Source organism: Camellia sinensis, chromosome 5, assembly GCF_055761805.1.
Source record: "Camellia sinensis isolate YWXY chromosome 5, ASM5576180v1, whole genome shotgun sequence".
Lineage (NCBI taxonomy): Eukaryota > Viridiplantae > Streptophyta > Magnoliopsida > Ericales > Theaceae > Camellia > Camellia sinensis.
Window position 1 is genome coordinate 111,050,961 of NC_138965.1, and position 19,989 is coordinate 111,070,949.

Below are 19,989 nucleotides of genomic sequence, written 5' to 3' on the forward strand. Positions count from 1 at the left end.
AATAAACATGTCCATACCTGATAAACTATGGGCGGTTGATGGGTTCGGGTTGATATTGTCACCTCTATCTTTAATATTTTAATTAATTGTCACATTACTAAGCGTGAAAATTAAATTGAATTTTTTTTAATCTTGAATAGCAATGTTCTCTTTAATCTTGAGATAATTTAATTTTTTAGTTTATTTAATTTATTTTTTCTTAATAAGTTTTTTTTTTTTTTGAGCATTTTTCTTAATAAGTTAAAAGCAGAAATTACTATCTACAGCTTGACACAAACTCCCAGAATACAAAAATATATATATATATATATATAAATAGCCATAAGACTATTTGGTGTAATCACGGCTGGAAATTTCACATTTAGTGGCGTTTAAAAAACGCCACTATAGGTATAAAAAAACGCCATTAATTCTTTTTGTGACGTTTAGTACCAAACGCCAAAGATGCGGCTGTCGCTATAACGATATGACGCTTTAAAAACGTCACTAAATTAGTATAGACAGCGTTTTAAAACGCCGCTAGATGTGATAAATAACGGTAAAATGACGTCATCCAGTATTTAGCAACGTTTTAAAAACGCCGTAACAGATTTTTTTCTATTTTAAAAATATGACTTGGCACTGTAGTGGCGTTTGGAAAAACGCCGTTATAACCTCTTTTTTTTTTCTTTATAGATTGTGCATTCTGTTAGATTTCAAAACCAAAATCAACCAAAAATTAAAAAGAAAAAATATTCTAAACCAAAATCAAGCAACAAACACAACCAAAAAATAAAAAGAAAAAATATTGTATCACACACATATATTGCAGACCTGTCAAATAACAAATTCAACACGACAAGCAGAAAAATATAATTTCAACAGAACTTCTACATCAATTTTCTACAATCTTGGTTAGCACAGTAATAAGCAAATAATTGTAAGGCATTGTAGAGACAGTCTCCAAAACATTTGAGTTTGCTACACATGGATAGAAACAGCTAGGCCAATGATTTAATGCAAATCTTGACCACAAAAGCTAGAGAGAGAGAGAGTAGCAGCAAATTTTATGTGAAAGAAAATATGTTGTATGGACATATTAGACCTCTGATCCTCATCAATCTTCAAGCAGATATCGATTCCTCCTAGCACCAAAAGCAAATCTCTACACAATACGGCCAAAAAACAAAAGGATTAATAACCACAATTTAAATATAGAAAACCAAGAATCAAAAGTTCTTTTCATTTTTTTTTTCCCACTTAACTGAGAATATCTGAGAGTATGCTTTCAAGCCAGTAAGGAATCGAATGTAAGTGGGCTTGCTCAATCCATTGGTAGGGATAGATCTGATGTTTGGGACGAGGTACTCTGCTACCTACATGCATGCCCTCACTCGCATAAACACACAGGCGCATGCACACACAAGGCGAGTTGCAAAAAGAAAAGGAAATGCAACAAAATAGAATATAATTATTCCAAATGATACATAAATTATAACATCTTCAATGCATATTTTGCAAATATGTGTTCATTTCTTTAATATGTTTTGCTACTTATCTAGAGGACTAGTTTGCATCTGAATATGGTAAAAAACTTACACATCACATTTGAATATGATCTTCAGAAGTCCAATTTTCTTTTTTTTCTTCCCAAATTCATTTGAGCACTCACACATAATTCAGTCAGTAGTTGATCATAGCCTAGAATGTTGTGTCTAAATGGTCCATCTCTAAGTCTTGTATGTGCATTTGCCTATTTGGAAAACCTAACCATATGATTTATTTCATCGAACATCACAATCCATAATCATGAATTCAGATGACTATTGAAACAAAGCAAGCACCTAAAACTCAAAAACAAGGAATTAAAAACACTGTTTGTACATCACTCCCTTAGGTAGATCACCACATCAATAAACTCTTACCACTTCTACCGGTTCTGCCAAAACATTAATGAAAAACTTGGCCTGAAATAAATAAAACGCTTTCACTTGATTGATCCAAAAGCTTCACAAAAGAAATCAAGGAAATATGCAATACACATTCTACCTGCTTTGTAGAAGCTCCAGACAACAGAAGATCAGTTGTTACCATTCCCGGCTGCAGCCAACAAGAGGGAAAATTTTGTAACAACGCTTTCACTTGATTGATCCAATGACCCATTACCAATGACACAAGTCCAAAAAGCATTAGCTCTGCCAAAAGGTAAAGGCAGGACATATTTGAGATGAATGAAAACAACTTTGAAACGCTATTAGAGATCATTGTCCGTTTAGGACATATTTGTTAGGATGGATTAGATTAGATGAAATTAATGTTTGTTAGCTTTAGAATTATTGATCTCTTTAAATTGTGTATTATATCCCATGTTTTGATTAACTTATTATGAGAAGAAAAATGTTAGAAACAGTTTTAAAGCCTATTAGTAGGGTTATGTGTGAACACACTATCCGAAACTTGCTACAAGATGTAATATTTTCCACGTTAAGTTCTATAAATTACTAAGAAAATAATGAAAATGTCCGAGTTCATTACCTCAGCCTTGAGGTCACGGTGAAATACACCTTGGAGATGACAGTAGGCAACCACACTCAAAATCTGTACCACGACAGCCTTTGCATCTTCTTCCAAGTATTTTCCTCCTCTAGAGAACATAAATCAGAAATTTATATGGCCAAAAGATTGCAGAACAGGCCAAAGACTGCCATGAAAGAAGAAAATATGAAAATACGGTACCTAGAAAGTATTCTATCCAATAATTCACCTCCTTTGCATAACCTGAAAAACACAAAACATGATACAAAGTAAGCTTCTAACTAGAAAAATAGAAGAATTCAACTACTTTTTCTGATTTGCATTTGGGTTAATTTCATAAACAAATTGGAAAATCTCCAGAGTAGTTTACCTTCGATTTCTGGATAAGCTTGACTGCCACATCCTGTCCTTTTAAGCTCCATTTCTTTGCCTTGGCAGAGCAAGTATAACCAAAATGCCCGCGCCCCACCTCTTCACCTAGCTCATAATAGATCATGAATTGCTTTGAAAACCCAAAATTCTTGTCCAACCCCAATTCAATCTCATTCCCTTCTGGTATTGAGTCCTCATTCGGCTTAACCGAGCCATGCCTTCGAAGCAAAGCCCGAATGTGCTTTGCCGGCGAAGGCGGAGGAAACGGGAGCTTGAATTTGTGCAGAGGGGTTGAATTCACAATGGAATTGGCAGGTGAGTTCTTGAATGCACTGTGCAATGGACTAGGGCTGTAAAAGGGGAAAATTGATGATTTCCTAGCTTGTGGATTCAAACCCGGCTCGTTCTCACTGGGAATTATTGGGTTTTCAGATTTTCTTTGTGGGTTTTCCATGACAAATTCCCATGGAATCAGAAACCCAATTGGAACAGAATTACTGAAACCAAGTACAAAAATCAAAAAAGAAAATCAAGAAACAAGAAGATAGTTAAACCATTAATAAGGAAAAGAAAACAGACATACAAGAAAGCAGATTTTCAGTTGAATTTAAAGAACTGAACCTCAAATCAGAGGATGTGAAGAAACCCAACCGAGAAAACGAAAATGAAAGTTCAATAGAAGAAAGCAATTCAACTTTCTGATTAAACAAACAATGGCAGATGGACAAAACCCATCAAGAATCAACACATTTTCAGCTGAAGAAGTGAAGGAAATAGGGGACATGAAAACAGCAAAACAAGAAAACCTAGGGCAATTTTCAACCAAGAAGGTAAAGAATGAGAGTAACAGCATAAAAGTGAAAAAAAAAAAGAAAAAAAGATGCTTAGCGGAGGGTGCAAGAAAAGAAAAGGAAGGTTACTTACTTTCTTTGCTTGCTTTATCAAGCTTTTTCTCTATGTGGTTTTGGTTTTTGTGTAGAAATTTCATATATAATTCTTGTTTAGAGGACCAATTGTTACTATTGTTCATCAGCAAATAATAATAATGATAGTGGGGTTGGATCTGTATGTGAACATTTTTGCTTACAATTGAAAGAGCTAACATTTGTCTGTGTCGTTTGAGCTTTGACCACCTTTGTGAAGTTTGAACAATTTACCTATGTTTTTTCATCTTTATTTATTTATTTTGAGACCTTTTCCACAAAATTTGAAATGAAATGCTTTTTTCTAGGTTTTTGGAAATTGGGTTACTGCTACAAGTGTGAAATTTCAGTACTCCAAAAATAAACCAAATTTCAGTACTCCAAAAATAAATAAATAAAATATTCAGTGCTACGCTAGAGTTTAGAAATATTCCAAACCATGCCAATAGTATTATATCATTTAGGAAGACTAGAAGATTAATAGCTCACCATCCAGTCCATGGAAGAAACAGTTTGTGACCCAAATCTGGTCTCTCTTTGGCAAAGTTAAACATGAATGTATACATTAGTACAGTAGGCTCCGCGACTCCCAAAATCAGTAAAGGTTGCCCTCCAATAATGGAGTGAATAATCCCACAAATTGCAGTGGATGCTAAGGTTTGAACCGCAATTAATACTCCTTCTGCAAGTCACAGGTGGAGCATTTAATGTAAAATCATATAGCAAATAAAGGCTTGATACATATCATGATTCATGCATTATACTATGTTGTAGCATTTTCCTGTTGACTTTCTTCGTCTCTCACTTCTTTTATTTTTTTGCCTTTTTTTTTTAATAATTGAAATGCTAAGTTGAAGATGCTAACAATTGTGACACATCTTGGGAGCCATTTAACATCCATTCCAAAATATAAAAGAAATTTCATTTAGGTTGAGAATTATTTACAGTTAATTCCCATACCAGTGTTTCTATCTAGTTGTTCCCCAAATGAAATGACTGGGATTGCAGATGCAAAGTGTCACGCCCCACTTTTTATTATTCGAAGTCATTACCAAGTTCATTAACTTAATTCAATTTCAGAGATAACATGCGGAAATAAACTCAAATGTTCAACTAAAAGGAGTGAACAACAACTCTCTCTTTCGAATGCTAATTAAATACAACATGAGTATTCTGAATGAGTTGCCCTCAGGCTTACAACATTAAATAATTCAATGAAGGGTACAACCCTTTTACATATATGGCATTCTGCCTACAACAAAGAGGCCCCGTGGCCAACAAATAAGAAGATCCAAATCTTGTAGCACATCCTGCTAAACACCTGAAAAAGATTGAACAACGTGGGATGAACATATAGTCCAGTAGGGATCTCAACATGGCCCTCAACAATAACAACATACAGATAGCTATGATCATGAATGCTCAATCTCATACTAGAATAGTAATGTGACAGTTTACACAAAATATACATAATATTGCACTTTTCTCGAAAACAACCATTTCAATCAACGCCATAAGCGATTCATCTTTCCTTTTTCCTTTCATTGATCCCTGTTCCCAATCTTTCATAGCATTAACAATTACGTAGGAAATAAATTGACTAAGACCACTACTCTCTCCCATTTCCCAAATATACAACATGTGTACCTTTTTCAAAACATAATTTCAAATATTCGATTCCCTTCAATTCCCAAAAGACAAAAAGACGTTTTGGTTTCTTTAAAACACAATCATATCTATACATGCAAACCCTGAATAAAAGGGAGATAACAAATCATCAACATGTATAAAATCAACAGATGAGGGAACCCGGCCTTCCAAGATTTACAATGAACACAATCCAAGATGTTCCTAGATATGCAGAAACAACAACCACAAAACTTCGCTCTACTAGCTATGTGCGTAGTAAGCCAAAGATACACCTTTCACAACAACAAGCCAGTTCACCAGGCGCTAGCTGGAAGGGTATGGTGCCTCCGATTTTTAGCGCAGTCAATTCTACAGGCGCTAGCTGGAAGGTAACGGTACCTTTGATTTTAAGCGCGGGGTATAACACTAACAATCATAGCACAACAAGGCATAACCAACATGTATATTGCATACACATAAACTATCAAGATACCAGCAATGTGTTAAAGTAGATGAACACACATGTGTAATGCACACACGACAATTCAACACAACCACGTCATCCTCCACCGATGACCAAGGACAAAACCTCTAGATGCATGTATATTGTACATCTATTAACAGACTCAATTATCATGAGATCCCAAACCCATCAACAACCCAAGTATGGTAGCTACAAATTAATTCCCCCAAATATGTGCACTCGACATGCATGATACAACAATCCAATTCCCATATATATTTTCTATGACTCACATAGAGTTAAAGTTTCATTCTTCACTTTCAAAATCAACTTTCATAATTTTCCAAATCAACATGTTCCACCACTTATTCCAAAAACACTTTTCTCATTTCCCCAAAATCAATTCCATTCCTTTCATAACCTTCCAAATTAATTATGCAAATTAAGTCATAATTATTTAGTTAGGGTTTTTCTCCCTCTTTCTCAACATTGACCAAAAAGGTTCAATCATCAACAATAAACAACAAAGACCTCATTTGAGACCCAAAATACACAAGTATTTGCCCAAAGAATAAAACCCCTCTTTTAATTTATCAAGACACATATAAATTAGGGCTTTTCTATGTTTCAACAACAACATGCTATTTTACGCCACAAATAGTCCAATGAACAACCAAAGACAATAAATCCATTTTTAATCAACCAACTCTAGGTTCCCTCATGATTTTCAAACAAACCCAACATAAGCATGGTTTTCATGCAATACAAAATTACCACATGTCTATCTATAGACGAAGTATTGAAAAAAGAACAAGGAAATCCCTACCTCAAATGTAGAACCCAAGGAGAAGAAGAGCAAAACTCAGAAGTGCTCCAAATCCCAAATTTCTCGGATTAAAATGAAGCCCTCGACAATCAACACAACTTTTACAAAGGCCAAAGGGTAGGAAAACACTCTAACTAGATCAATCCTAAGAGAGAAGTTAGGTTTTAGAGTGAGGTGCTCTCCAATGGAGGTTTTGAAAAAGTAAGAGAGAGAAAGGAAATCAAAAAGTGATCAAAAAGTGATTTCACGGACTGATATAAAAACAGGTCCGCTCGAGCGTACAACACCCCGCTCGAGCGTCAGAAACAGGTTCATGCTCGAGCGTCCAAAGATCCGCTCGAGCGCCGGATGCACTCTTCCAGAATTTTCTGCAGACGTCCAAAATGCTGAGAGAAGGAAATTTACGCTCGAGCGTCCAAACTGCCGCTCGAGCGGAGAGGCAACAACAAAAGCCCGCTCGAGTGTCAAATCGCCGCTCGAGCGGAGAGACCAAAACTTGGGCAAAAATTCTAAGTTTTAAAGCACGACCAACTTATTCCCAACTCAACACAACCCAAAACTCTAACACAAGGAGTAAGGGATAGGAATGAGGATAAGACAACAACGAATCTACGGAACCGAGTCCGGATTACAGTTAAACAACAACAGGGAATACCGGGATCGCTATAACGTCCCCCCCTTAAAGAATTTCATCCCTGAAATTTAGAACACGCCAAAAGCACAAGGCCAATTGATCACACAGCACCCAACACCCGAGTACTAGGAAAGAAACTATTCTTCCTACAAACCTTCGATTCACTCTTACCAAGGAAGATACTAACCAAGGGGACACGTTCCAAACGACAACACTCAAGCACGAAAAACTACAATAAAACCAAACCTTCCCGACACAACTTACCAACATCTGACTAGTGCTTCAGGCTAAGTCACTACCCAACAACAAAATTCCCAAAAAGCAACCAAAGCAAATCTTCTGAGGAAATAATAAGAAAAACATTTTCTTGCTCATGAGACATTTCTCAAAGATAGTCAAATTTTTAATGTTGACATTCCGAAATAAATCTTTCATTTTCTATGCGACACTCAAAAGTTTTGTAAACATTTTTCACAAACACGGTGTTATCCAAAACACATAATTATCCACAGTTTATTTGCCAAAAATCATTCATTTGGAATTCCTCAAAACCCTTGAATTAAATCAATTTCTCAACAATGCATTTAGATGTCCCAAACACTAGGAAAATTTTGTTTTCCATTTCTTTCCAAAATAACACTGTCAACAACCATCACTCACACAGTGATGCCACAACCAACACGGAACACAACATTTCTATAATGATAGTTAGTAGAAATAACAACAGTATTATCAACACATAAGGCATAAGAAATTCATGGTTTTGCAATTTTATCTCGCCTCCCTTTACTTAACCACTTTAAAATCATAAACACGGCTGAAAAATACACAAATGATACACATTGTAGTGCTATATCAATATCAAACCAAACACTATACATATATAATGTATAAAAAAAAAGGCCAACCATTCACAATGATCAATCAATACACAAATATGATGTATTATTCCGACCGTCAAAATCAGTGACACAACATTTTCGATTAGTTTCAGTTTTCCCTAATCAACACACAAAGTTTACGGCAAACGAGACCATCCTCAAGGTGACAGATGTTAACCCAAAACTTGATACCAACCAGCTGACAAATCAACTCGATAAACTCCACACTCAGTAATCCACACATTGATGTGCCACTAACCCCAAACACGGAGCTCCCCACACAAACCCCCAAATTTTGGAATCTCAACGGATCTTCTAAAATTGAACCACATCAACACTGTGACTAAGGGAATCACTACTTCCCCCTTCTATGGCTACCTAGCAAGCCTGTTCATCTCCTTGACTTAAGACCGACACGGTCAACCTCAATCACGAAGGACAATTTTGACCAACGCTATTCTCATTACTCTAGAACTCAAACTGTTCTTCCTCCGAAGAATGCTGCCAGCATCCACTCACAAACCATACCCCACAATTGATAACCAATCACACTACAAACACTACCCCTATACAACCGATGGGGTCACCACGGACTCATTAACTGGCAAAGCCCCAAACACAAACCAACATACAAGTATCGCTTCCGCTAACCCGAGATACAAATCTCACGCCCCCTTAGAAGTTCTCACTTAACTTACCATTACTACACAACTCCCGAAACCGTCACACCAAACTCATTCACCTACAGATTCCCGTTCTCAACAATTAATTTCACAAAGTGGACAAGGCTCACAGGCTGCCACAGTACCAAGCATGTAACAACATTAGGATCATTGATCCCATTAACAACTTCTCAATATACAAAATAGAGGGTTCGAAATTCCATATCTACTCCCCAATACACGAGGATTAAATAAACAACAAAGTGCATACAAAGACGATACATAGACATGGTGCCTCAGCATCCAACAGTACACCGGTCGACAACAAGATGATTCACATGATACACCACCGGCCAACAACACAAAAGTTCCCTTCCAGGGTAATACTATAGGGCTAGCTAATAAGTCGCCCCTCGTGAGGCTCTCGAAGCCTGGCCTGCACGTTTCTGGTATCGATAACGTCCCTGAGTGGACGGGCACGACTGAGTCTGACTAGGTTTTGAAACACTTGCAGAATTCACACGCAAAGGGCAAAAACGTCTACCATGGCCCAGCTGACCACAAACAAAACAACCACCAGACCCCCTACTCTGAGACTGGTCTGAAACCTGCACCTCCCCGGACCTCCCAACAGAAGAGTCCGAAACCTCTGGCGAAGCAAAGGGACCAGCCCCTGACTGAGCATGTTTCCGCCTCCACCCCTTACTGAGCCTAGAGCGCTCAAGAACCGTAGGACTTACCAAAACGGTCTCCTCCTTAACCCCATCATCACTCACCACCATGGCCTCCACATGGGCCGCTGCCTCGACTAAATTATAATAATCCTTCCAAAAGGATCCAGCTACCTTCTCCCGAATATCGAAACACAACCGTTTCTCAAACTCAAAACAACGACGCTCCTCTGTTGCCACCAACTCTGGAGCGAACCTCGACAAACTAGTAAACCGCATCTCAAACTGCGCCACGGGAGTATCCTCCTGACGCAACTCCAAAAACTGATCCCTCAACCTTTCCCGAGCAGAAGGAGGGAAGTACTTGGCCCAAAAGGCCTCGGTAAAAGCAACCCACGTGCCACCTACCGTACTCTTAGCATGCTTCCACTAATAACTCGCATCACTCTTCAATTGAAAAGTCGCCAAAGAAACCCTCAACTCCTCCTCTTCGACTCTGAATATATCGAGAGTCTTGGTAATCTGTTCCAACCAACTCTCTGCCTCTAACGGTTTAGCCTCCCTCACAAACTCTGGTGGGCTGGAGCGAAAAAACTCCTTAGTAAGCTTGAGAGTATGCCCGCTGCCACCCTCAGTGCGAGCTAGGGCGTTTTGCACCGCTCTCACAATCTCACGTGCGACATCCTCGCCGATAGCCGATGCTGCAACGGCGGGTGCTAAAGGAACTGCTGTGCCCCTACCGACACTCCTACCACTCAACCGTCCTCTACTTCCTCGTGTAGACATCCTATAAAGCACAAAGCAAATACCACGCTTAGTGCACAATACAATAGCCTTCCCCGAGGCACACACCACTACTATTAAGTCACGAGACTCACTTAGTCACAAAATATACATTTCTGTTGCATATAATCATCTAAACATGTAAACACATAATCGAATCAAGTCCACAAAGATAGCCACTCATCCCGGAACTCTCAAGGAATTCCCATCAGAAACCACGTTGATCAGGCGTGTTTCCAAAAGGACCTCAAAGCAAGTTTAACGGCTATGAATACTATCCAGGAGATTGGGTCCCATGCTCACATAAATGAAACACATAAGTTCTAACTTTCATGATATCTATATGCAACGTCCTCACTATACGTAGCAAACCCACTGTGGTAAAAACCACTTCCCACGAGCCCAAAGTATTCAAACCCGGCTCGCTCTAATACCAAGTTGTCACGCCCCACTTTTTATTACTCGAAGTCATTACCAAGTTCATTAACTTAATTCAATTTCAGAGATAACATGCAGAAATAAACTCAAATGTTCAACTAAAAGGAGTGAACAACAACTCTCTCTTTCGAATGCTAATTAAATACAACATGAGTATTCTGAATGAGTTGCCCTCAGGCTTACAACATTAAATAATCCAATGAAGGGTACAACCCTTTTACATATATGGCATTCCGCCTACAACAAAGAGGTCCCGTGGCCAACAAATAAGAAGATCCAAATCTTGTAGCACATCCTGCTAAACACCTGAAAAAGATTCAACAACGTGGGATGAACATATAGTCCAGTAGGGATCTCAACATGGCCCTCAACAATAACAACATACAGATAGCTATGATCATGAATGCTCAATCTCATACTAGAATAGTAATGTGACAGTTTACACAAAATATACATAATATTGCACTTTTCTCGAAAACAACCATTTCAATCAACGCCATAGGCGATTCATCTTTCCTTTTTCCTTTCATTGATCCCCGTTCCCAATCTTTCATAGCATTAACAATTACGTAGGAAATAAATTGACTAAGACCACTACTCTCTCCCATTTCCCAAATATACAACATGTGTACCTCTTTTTCAAAACATGATTTCAAATATTTGATTCCCTTCAATTCCCAAAAGACAAAAAGACGTTTTGGTTTCTTTAAAACACAATCATATCTATACATGCAAACCCTGAATAAAAGGGAGATAACAAATCATCAACATGTATAAAATCAACAGATGAGGCAACCCGGCCTTCCAAGATTTACAATGAACACAATCCAAGATGTTCCTAGATATGCAGAAACAACCACAAAACTTCGCTCTACTAGCTATGTGCGTAGTAAGCCAAAGATACACCTTTCACAACAACAAGCCAGTTTACCAGGCGCTAGCTGGAAGGGTATGGTGCCTCCGATTTTTAGCGCAGTTACTTCTCCAGGCGCTAGCTGGAAGGTAACGGTACCTTTGATTTTAAACGCGGGGTATAACACCAACAATCATAGCACAACAGGGCATAACCAACATGTATATTGCATACACATAAACTATCAAGATACCAGCAATGTGTTAAAGTAGATGAACACACAGGTGTAATGCACACACGACAATTCAACACAACCACGTCATCCTCCACCGATGACCAAGGACAAAACCTCTAGATGCATGTATATTGTACATCTATTAACAGACTCAATTATCATGAGATCCCAAACCCATCAACAACCCAAGTATGGTAGCTACAAATTAATTCCCCCAAATATGTGCACTCGACATGTATGATACAACAATCCAATTCCCATATTTATTTTCTATGACTCACATAGAGTTAAAGTTTCATTCTTCACTTTCAAAATCAACTTTCATAATTTTCCAAATCAACATGTTCCACCACTTATTCCAAAAACACTTTTCTCATTTCCCCAAAATCAATTCCATTCCTTTCATAACCTTCCAAATTAATTATGCAAATTAAGTCATAATTATTTAGTTAGGGTTTTTCTCCCTCTTTCTCAACATTGACCAAAAAGGTTCAATCATCAACAATAAACAACAAAGACCTCATTTGAGACCCAAAATACACAAGTATTTGCCCAAAGAACAAAACCCCTCTTTTAATTTATCAAGACACATATAAATTAGGGCTTTTCTATGTTTCAACAACAACATGCTATTTTACGCCACAAATAGTCCAATGAACAACCAAAGACAATAAATCCATTTTTAATCAACCAACTCTAGGTTCCCTCATGATTTTCAAACAAACCCAACATAGGTATGGTTTTCATGCAATACAAAATTACCACATGTCTATCTATAGACGAAGTATTGAAAAAAGAACAAGAAAATCCCTACCTCAAATGTAGAACCCAAGGAGAAGAAGAGCAAAACTCGGAAGTGCTCCAAATCCCAAATTTCTCGGATTAAAACGAAGCCCTCGACAATCAACACAACTTTTACAAAGGCCAAAGGGTAGGAAAACACTCTAACTAGATCAATCCTAAGAGAGAAGTTAGGTTTTAGAGTGAGGTGCTCTCCAATGGAGGTTTTGAAAAAGTAAGAGAGAGAAAGGAAATCAAAAAGTGATCAAAAAGTGATTTCACGGACTGATATAAAAACAGGTCCGCTCGAGCGTACAACACCCCGCTCGAGCGTCAGAAACAGGTTCACGCTCGAGCGTCCAAAGATCCGCTCGAGCCCCGGATGCACTCTTCCAGAATTTTCTGCAGACGTCCAAAATGCTAAGAGAAGGAAATTCACGCTCGAGCGTCTAAACTGCCGCTCGAGCGGAGAGGCAACAACAAAAGCCCGCTCGAGTGTCAAATCGCCGCTCGAGCGGAGAGACCAAAACCTGGGAAAAAATTCTAAGTTTTAAAGCACGACCAACTTATTCCCAACTTGCCCAACATAACCCAAAACTCTAACACAAAGTGTAAGGGATAGGAATGAGGATAAGACAACAACGAATCTACGGAACCGAGTCCGGATTACAGTTAAACAACAACAGGGAATACCGGGATCGCTATACAAAAAATATATATGTGGTAGGAGGCAAAATTCCGAAAACATAACAAGTTATATTAAAATTCACCAAAAAAGAAGAAAATGGGTTACAGAAAAAAGAAAAAAAGAAAGAAAAAGAAGCTTATAAAGATCATTCTTCTTTGATTGTATTACATACCCGAAGCCAGCTCTAAAGCCACCAGTCCAATCTTGCTTGCAACACAACAACCTGCCCTTAAGATCATTCTTGATCCCGCGAAAAGGCACAAATGTCTCTTCCATAGTGCTCTGCTATATTATTATTATTATTATTGTTATTATTATTATTAATTAGTTCAATGTTGTACTCTTTCTTTTTTTAACAGGCTCTTCTTGTGGGCGATCATAAATCAATCCTCTTGTAATTACTTTAAAAAAACCTTAGTGAAAATTGCAAATTATCTGAATAAAGAGCAGTACTAAATAATAGTAAAAACAATGAATATTATTACCTCTCAAGAACATTGGGTTTTGCAAGCTCTTGTTGTATCTTCTTGGTGCCTGCTCAATGATAAGAAATTGAAGGGCACTTGACAGCGGAGGATTGCTCCATTAATAGCCTAGCCTTCTACTCCTATGAAAGGGATGACGGTTGATAAAGGAAAAAGAATTGTAAGGTTTACCATTGGGACAATGTGAGAGGATGTGAAACCAAATTTTGAAACTAGCCTTCCACTCCTAGTACTAATTCTGTTTGTAGATTAAACGTTTGTTATGCTGATGCTTTAGTTTTATGACAAAAAACTTGATTCAGCAAAAGTGAATCTACTCACTGGTTCTAAGGGATAATCAGTTGGTGCATACCCAGCTCTAAAATAGATGACTGCAATTGCTTGACCACCACTACAGGAGCAAAGGCTTTTAACTGGTTAAAGTAATAACTTACAAATAAAAACATCACATTGTAATCCAACAAATTTAGAACCCAAAAAAAAAAAAAAAAAAAATGAAATATTTTAAGCCACAAAGCTACGTACGCGAGAAGGGTTCCATCAGGTAGAAGCTCCGCTTGCTCATCAATTTCTGCCAATGTTTTCCGAATAGTTGTTACAGCATGTGTGTTACAAAGCTAAGGTAAAATAAATAAAATAAAATAAAACACTAAAAATATGTGAAGAAAAAACTCCGAAGCTAAAAGTTTCCATCAAGATGGTATATCTGATAAATAAATCATTGATGATAGTTATGGAAATTATTATTGTTTGACCTATAGTTATAAAAGGAGTTCAATTCTTGGCTTGATTTTTGCCACCCTTATCTGCCTTAGTGGCAGCCTTTCTCTTCCCGACCTTTCTGAAAAGAAGAGATATATATGATTCGTCATTATAATATTCTTGTTACCACTATATCCACCATTAAATATAACGATTATATGCATACAGAACTCATTTGACTCGACCTTGAAACTTCTGATCAAGATCATAACATTAAATAGAGTCATTCACATTAATGTAAACACCAAAAACAAAACAAACAAAAAAACCCCACAAAGATGCAACTACAACCACCAAAATGTTACACAAACTTAGCAAACCTGTCGTCAACTGGCTTCAACGCCTCCTTTGGGACCCTGATTGCTGCCCCCTTACCCTTGGCAGCCTTCATTGTTACAATTGAATGCCTTAAAAAGTAAAACAGTCTTAGATTAGAACCCAAAATATGCACAGTAATTTGTTTTAAGACCAATTTAGATCCCAAAAAAGTTAAACAAGACAAATATTCATGATAAAGCCATACAGGTCAACACAACACACACAAACATAGAGATTAATATTAACCTTAAAAAGACAAAATCAAGCATTTCTTAAAAAAAAAAATGAAAAAGAAAAACTAACAAACAAACAAACAAAATAAGGAATTGAATCGATCAAAATAATCACAGAGAAACAGAATAGATCAAAAATGAATAATTAAAGTGATTTATTCTAGAAAAATTATTCCAGCAAACTGTTTTTCAGTAACTAAACGGACAGAATCACAGATTTGAAGCTCAAATAACAAACAATCAACAATCAAATTAAACTTCATAAACACAATCATATACATACATACACATATATACATATATATATATATATATATGCAATTGGTATAGATCAAAAAGAAAAACAAACCTCTGATCGAAGAAGACGAAGAGTTCCAAATACACGGAGATGAATCATGGAGCTGTGCTCAAAATCGAACTTCGAAATCACAATCCTGAGATGAATCACCGACCTGTAGAAGAATCGAAGAAGAATCACTAAGAGAGTGAAGAAGAATTGAGAGCCCTAAGGGCTTAAGACCTATATGGAGCCCTAAACCAAAGTATTCACTAAGCAAAACATTGATCCAAAACAGGGATAAACCACAAACAGAATAACTAACCTCTGATCGAAGATATAAATCACGGAGCTGTGCTCAAAATCAAACTTCGAAATCGCAATCCCGAGATGAATCACCGAACTGAAGAAGATTCGAAGAAGAATCACTGAGTAAGAGACTGAGAAGAATCGATCCTCTGAGAGAAAGAGATTTGGAGAAACAGATTCGATTCTCTGAGAGAGAGAGAGCAAGAGAGTGAGTGAGACAGGATTCGATCGTCTTGACGGCAGTGCTGAAGATAGGGTTTTAAAAATAAAGGTTTGGAGAGACAAAAGAGGGTGGGAAGAGAAACTGAATTTGGAGGCGCTTTTTAACGTCTTCCATTCACAAAACGGTACCGTTTTAATTTATAACAAATGCGACGTTTAAAAAACGTCGTTAATTATTAGAAAAGGTGACGTTTACTAAAACGCAGTTAATTAAACGCTGTTAAATCCCTAATTTCCTGTAGTAAATTTATCTAAATTGCTTATAGGTTTTTTTTTTTTTTACAATAATAATTCTGATAGTCTGTGTTTGACTGTTTAATGTATCTTTTGATTATAGCTTATTAGATAAGAAATGACTTAAATAAGTTTTAAAAAAAATCAATTTTCTAAAAGCATGATGAAACCGCTTTTGATTTATACTTTTAAATTATTAATTTTTAATTTATAATAGGTTGTACTAAATAATACCACAATTGCACCAAACAGCCCCTATGCATTCTGCTGTGCTATATGCCGACTTGGCGTTGCATTCTTCTGTTTTTATTCTTTGCAAAGCGAGTTTTATTTTTTTAGGATAAATTACATATACACTTCTTAAGATTTATTTAAAATATAAATCGCCTCATGTAGTCTTAGAAACCATATTCCACCCTCTGAACCTTCTAATTTCATAACAAATAACCTATTTTATTAATAAATCACCAAGTCAATTAATAGTTTTTAATAATGTCATAAATATATTTTAATTAATAATTCAGGTAATTTTATTATTGTATAAGAGAGCAGTTATAAATTTTATTTTTTTAGTTAATTTTGTTAAATAAAAAATCCAAACAAGGGGGTTTCGTAAATTTCCAAATCACAGGGACAATCCGTATTTTAAGCAAATCTTAAAGGTTATATTTGTAATTTACCCCTATTTTTAAAAATATTTTTTTTGTAATCATTGAATAGTTTTCCAAAATTAACAAACGATTTGACACTATACACTAAGAAACAATAACTTGATTTTCTTATTTTTTATTTTATAGTTTAGATATGGATTTCAAAATTGAATTTGAGAGTTTTGTTTAATAAATTTCAAAGAATTATGTAAAAACAGTTATTGTTATTATTTTGTCAATTGATAAGATATTGTTTACAAATATCAAGAAAATTATTTGAATTGAACAATCAACTATATAAGAAAATTTAACAACAAATATCTACAAACCAACACACACAATATTAATAGAAGAAAGCATTGAAATTCTACATGGATCTTAATAAAACACTTCTCTTCTATCTCTAATTTATCTTTTTATTTAATTTCTCAATCCAACTATAACAGCTTGATTTTATATTTTTGTACAATTCAACATCAAATCATTCATTTGAAATCCATCTATTAAAACGAGATTTTCAAAGAAAACTGTTATCCAAAACATAATTTTTACTTTCAAATTAGTCTTTGAGAAGAATATTTTATTATATTAATTCAATATATTGTACACTTATATATAGAGATGGCTCACTAGTAAGTCCTATAATTAAGTAAGCCCTATAATTGAGCTATTCCTACAATCAAGCTTATCTCTAATAAATAGGAAACAATCACAAGAGATAATTCCTAAAATCTCTACACTCTTCTTCAAGTTGGTGCATAGATGTCACACATGCCCAACTTGCCCAAAAACTTTGAGAACGCTCGACTGGACACTACTTTGGTAAGGATATCGGCCAACTGATCTTCTGAGCGAATTTTAGGCAACTCCACAATTTTCTCATCCAATTTCTCCTTAATGAAGAATCTGTCCACTTCCACATGCTTTGTACGATCATGTTGAACCAGTAGAGTTGAACTGGTTTTGTAGGCGAATAGCCCAAATCCCCCAGGAGAAGTTTTAGCCATAATGATTCACATATTCCAAGTGCCATACCTCTAAATTCAGCCTCTGCGCTAGAACGTGCAACAACATTTTGTTTCTTGCTTTTCCATGTAACAAGATTACCACCTATAAAGGTGAAATATCCTGAAGTAATTTGTCTGTCATCTACTGCTCCAGCCCAATCAGCATCAATATATGCATCCACACTTTGACAATCCACATTTTTTGTAAATAAAATTCCTTTTCCAGGAGCAGACTTCAGATACCTCAAAATGCGCATAACTGCATTCATATGTTGCTCTCCAGGATTATGCATAAACTGGCTGACAATACTCAAACCATAGGCAAGGTCTAGCCTTGTGTGGGCTAAGTACATCAATCTTCCGACGAGTCTTTGATATCTCCCTTTATCAACAAGCACCTGATTAGTCTCAATACATTACTTTAATCCTTCTTCTACTGGTGTATTAGCTGGCTGATATGCTGACATACCAGTTTCCTACAACAAATCTAAGGCATATTTTCTTTGAGACAAAAAAATTCCTTTATCAGATCGAGACACTTCGATCCCAAGAAAATATTTCAACTGATTGAGATCTTTCATTTCGAATTCTTTGTACAAATAACTCTGTAGAGCCTTTCTTTCTTTAGGTTCATTTCCTGTGACCACCATGTCGTCAACACACACAATAAGGGTAGTGATCTTACCATGCTGTTTTTTCAAGAATAAAGTGTAGTCCGAATTACTTTGATGGCAGCCAAAGGCTCTCATAGACTTTGTGAACCTTCCAAACCATGCTCTAGGAGATTGTATCAACCCATATAAAGCTTTCTTTAATTTGCACATCTTCTGAAAATGCACTTATGGTATCATGCATCTTGGTGGCAAATCCATGTAGACTTTTTCGGACAACTTGCCATGTAGAAATGTATTCTTCACATCAAATTGTTGTAATGGCCAATCCAGGTTTGTAGCTAGAGACAACAAGACACGAACTGTGTTGATTTTAGCTATAGGTGCAAATGTATCTGTATAATCAATCCCATAAGTTTGGGTGTACCCTTTTGCCACAAGTCTCGCTTTAAAGCGTTCAATCATACCGTTTGCTTTGTGCTTCACACTATACACCCACCGATATCTAACTGTTTTCTTCCTAAATGGATGATCAACAAGTTCCTAATTTCATTTTTCTGCAAGGATTTCATCTCCTCATTCATAGCAGTTTTCCATATTAGGTTAGCTAAGGCTTCCTGCACACTATTATGAATAGATATAACCGATAATTGATTTGCAAATGACTTATTTGATTTTGACAAATGATGATTAGACACATAATGACTCATGGGTTATTTAACTTTACCAAAAAGTTCGGGTTCATATGTGGTTTTAGGGATACCTCTAGTTTGATGCGGTGGTAACTTTTTTTCTGGATGGTTCAGGAACATCCTTAGCAAGCGATGGGTTTGGTGTATCAGCAGCCTGTAGTGTGAGGGATTCAGATGGAGATGGAGCTGCAACTGCAATTTCTGGGTGGTCATCATTTTATGGGTGTTCATTACCACGTTGGTCCAAAGGTATACTACACAAATCTAATTCACCCATATTGTTTTCAGCCGATTCAGAGAGTTCCTCATTATTCACATCCTGATTACCAGGTTTAGAGAATGCCCTTTTGGTAGAGATCAAATTATTGTCATAGTCTAGAGCTTGAACTTCTTCCCAGTACTCCCCTTGAAGTTCAGGCTCAGAGGAAAAATACATAGAGTCTTCATGAAAAACGATATCCAACATAACAAACATGCGTTTGGTAGGAGGGTGATAGCAACGGTACCCCTTTTGAGAAGCAACATATCCTAGAAAGACACAGCACAATGCTCGAGGAGTCAACTTGGTGCGCTGATGTTATGAAGGTGCACAAATGTTACACAACCAAACACATGGGGAGGTAAGTTGGGGGTGACGGGAGCAACAATTGCTTCAGCAAGAGCCTGAGATGGTGTCCGAAAATCAATGGTGCTGGAAGGTACTTGGTTGATCAAATAAGCTGCAGAGGTAAGTGTGTGTCCCCAATAAGAAACAGGCATATAGGCTTCTATCAACGAGGCACGAACAACCTCCAATAAGTGCTGATTTTTCCGCTCCGCCACCCCATTTTGCTGGGG

At 36.7% G+C, this 19,989-nt stretch overlaps 1 protein-coding gene and 1 long non-coding RNA gene across 5 annotated transcripts; both read right to left on the reverse strand.

Annotated features, from left to right (window-relative positions):
• Nucleotides 1-670: 670 nt before the first annotated feature.
• LOC114276168 (chlorophyll(ide) b reductase NOL, chloroplastic-like) lies at nt 671-3,756 on the reverse strand. 4 transcript variants are annotated; one of them, XR_014330002.1, is made up of 7 exons: nt 3,508-3,754; nt 2,716-3,383; nt 2,515-2,623; nt 2,029-2,174; nt 1,905-1,946; nt 1,245-1,355; nt 676-1,144 (listed from the first exon to the last, which is right to left on the reverse strand). XR_014330002.1 is itself a non-coding variant. In XM_082869540.1 (6 exons), exons 3-6 carry the CDS (start codon nt 2,167-2,169, stop codon nt 1,097-1,099), a joined length of 342 nt encoding a protein of 113 aa, XP_082725666.1. In that variant the 5' UTR covers nt 2,170-2,174; nt 2,515-2,623; nt 2,716-3,749; the 3' UTR covers nt 681-1,096. The 4 variants fall into 4 exon arrangements, 1 of the variants encoding a protein (XP_082725666.1); XR_014330004.1 differs by having other exon boundaries at nt 677-1,144; nt 2,716-2,757; nt 2,885-3,753; XR_014330003.1 differs by having other exon boundaries at nt 671-1,144; nt 1,579-1,946; nt 2,716-3,756.
• Nucleotides 3,757-14,615: 10,859 nt separating this feature from the next.
• On the reverse strand, nt 14,616-16,057 carry LOC145790183 (uncharacterized). The gene is made up of 4 exons (XR_014328847.1): nt 15,753-16,057; nt 15,500-15,602; nt 14,920-15,006; nt 14,616-14,678 (listed from the first exon to the last, which is right to left on the reverse strand). It is a non-coding gene; the product is annotated as an uncharacterized LOC145790183 (long non-coding RNA).
• Between the last annotated feature and the right edge of the window lie 3,932 nt (nt 16,058-19,989).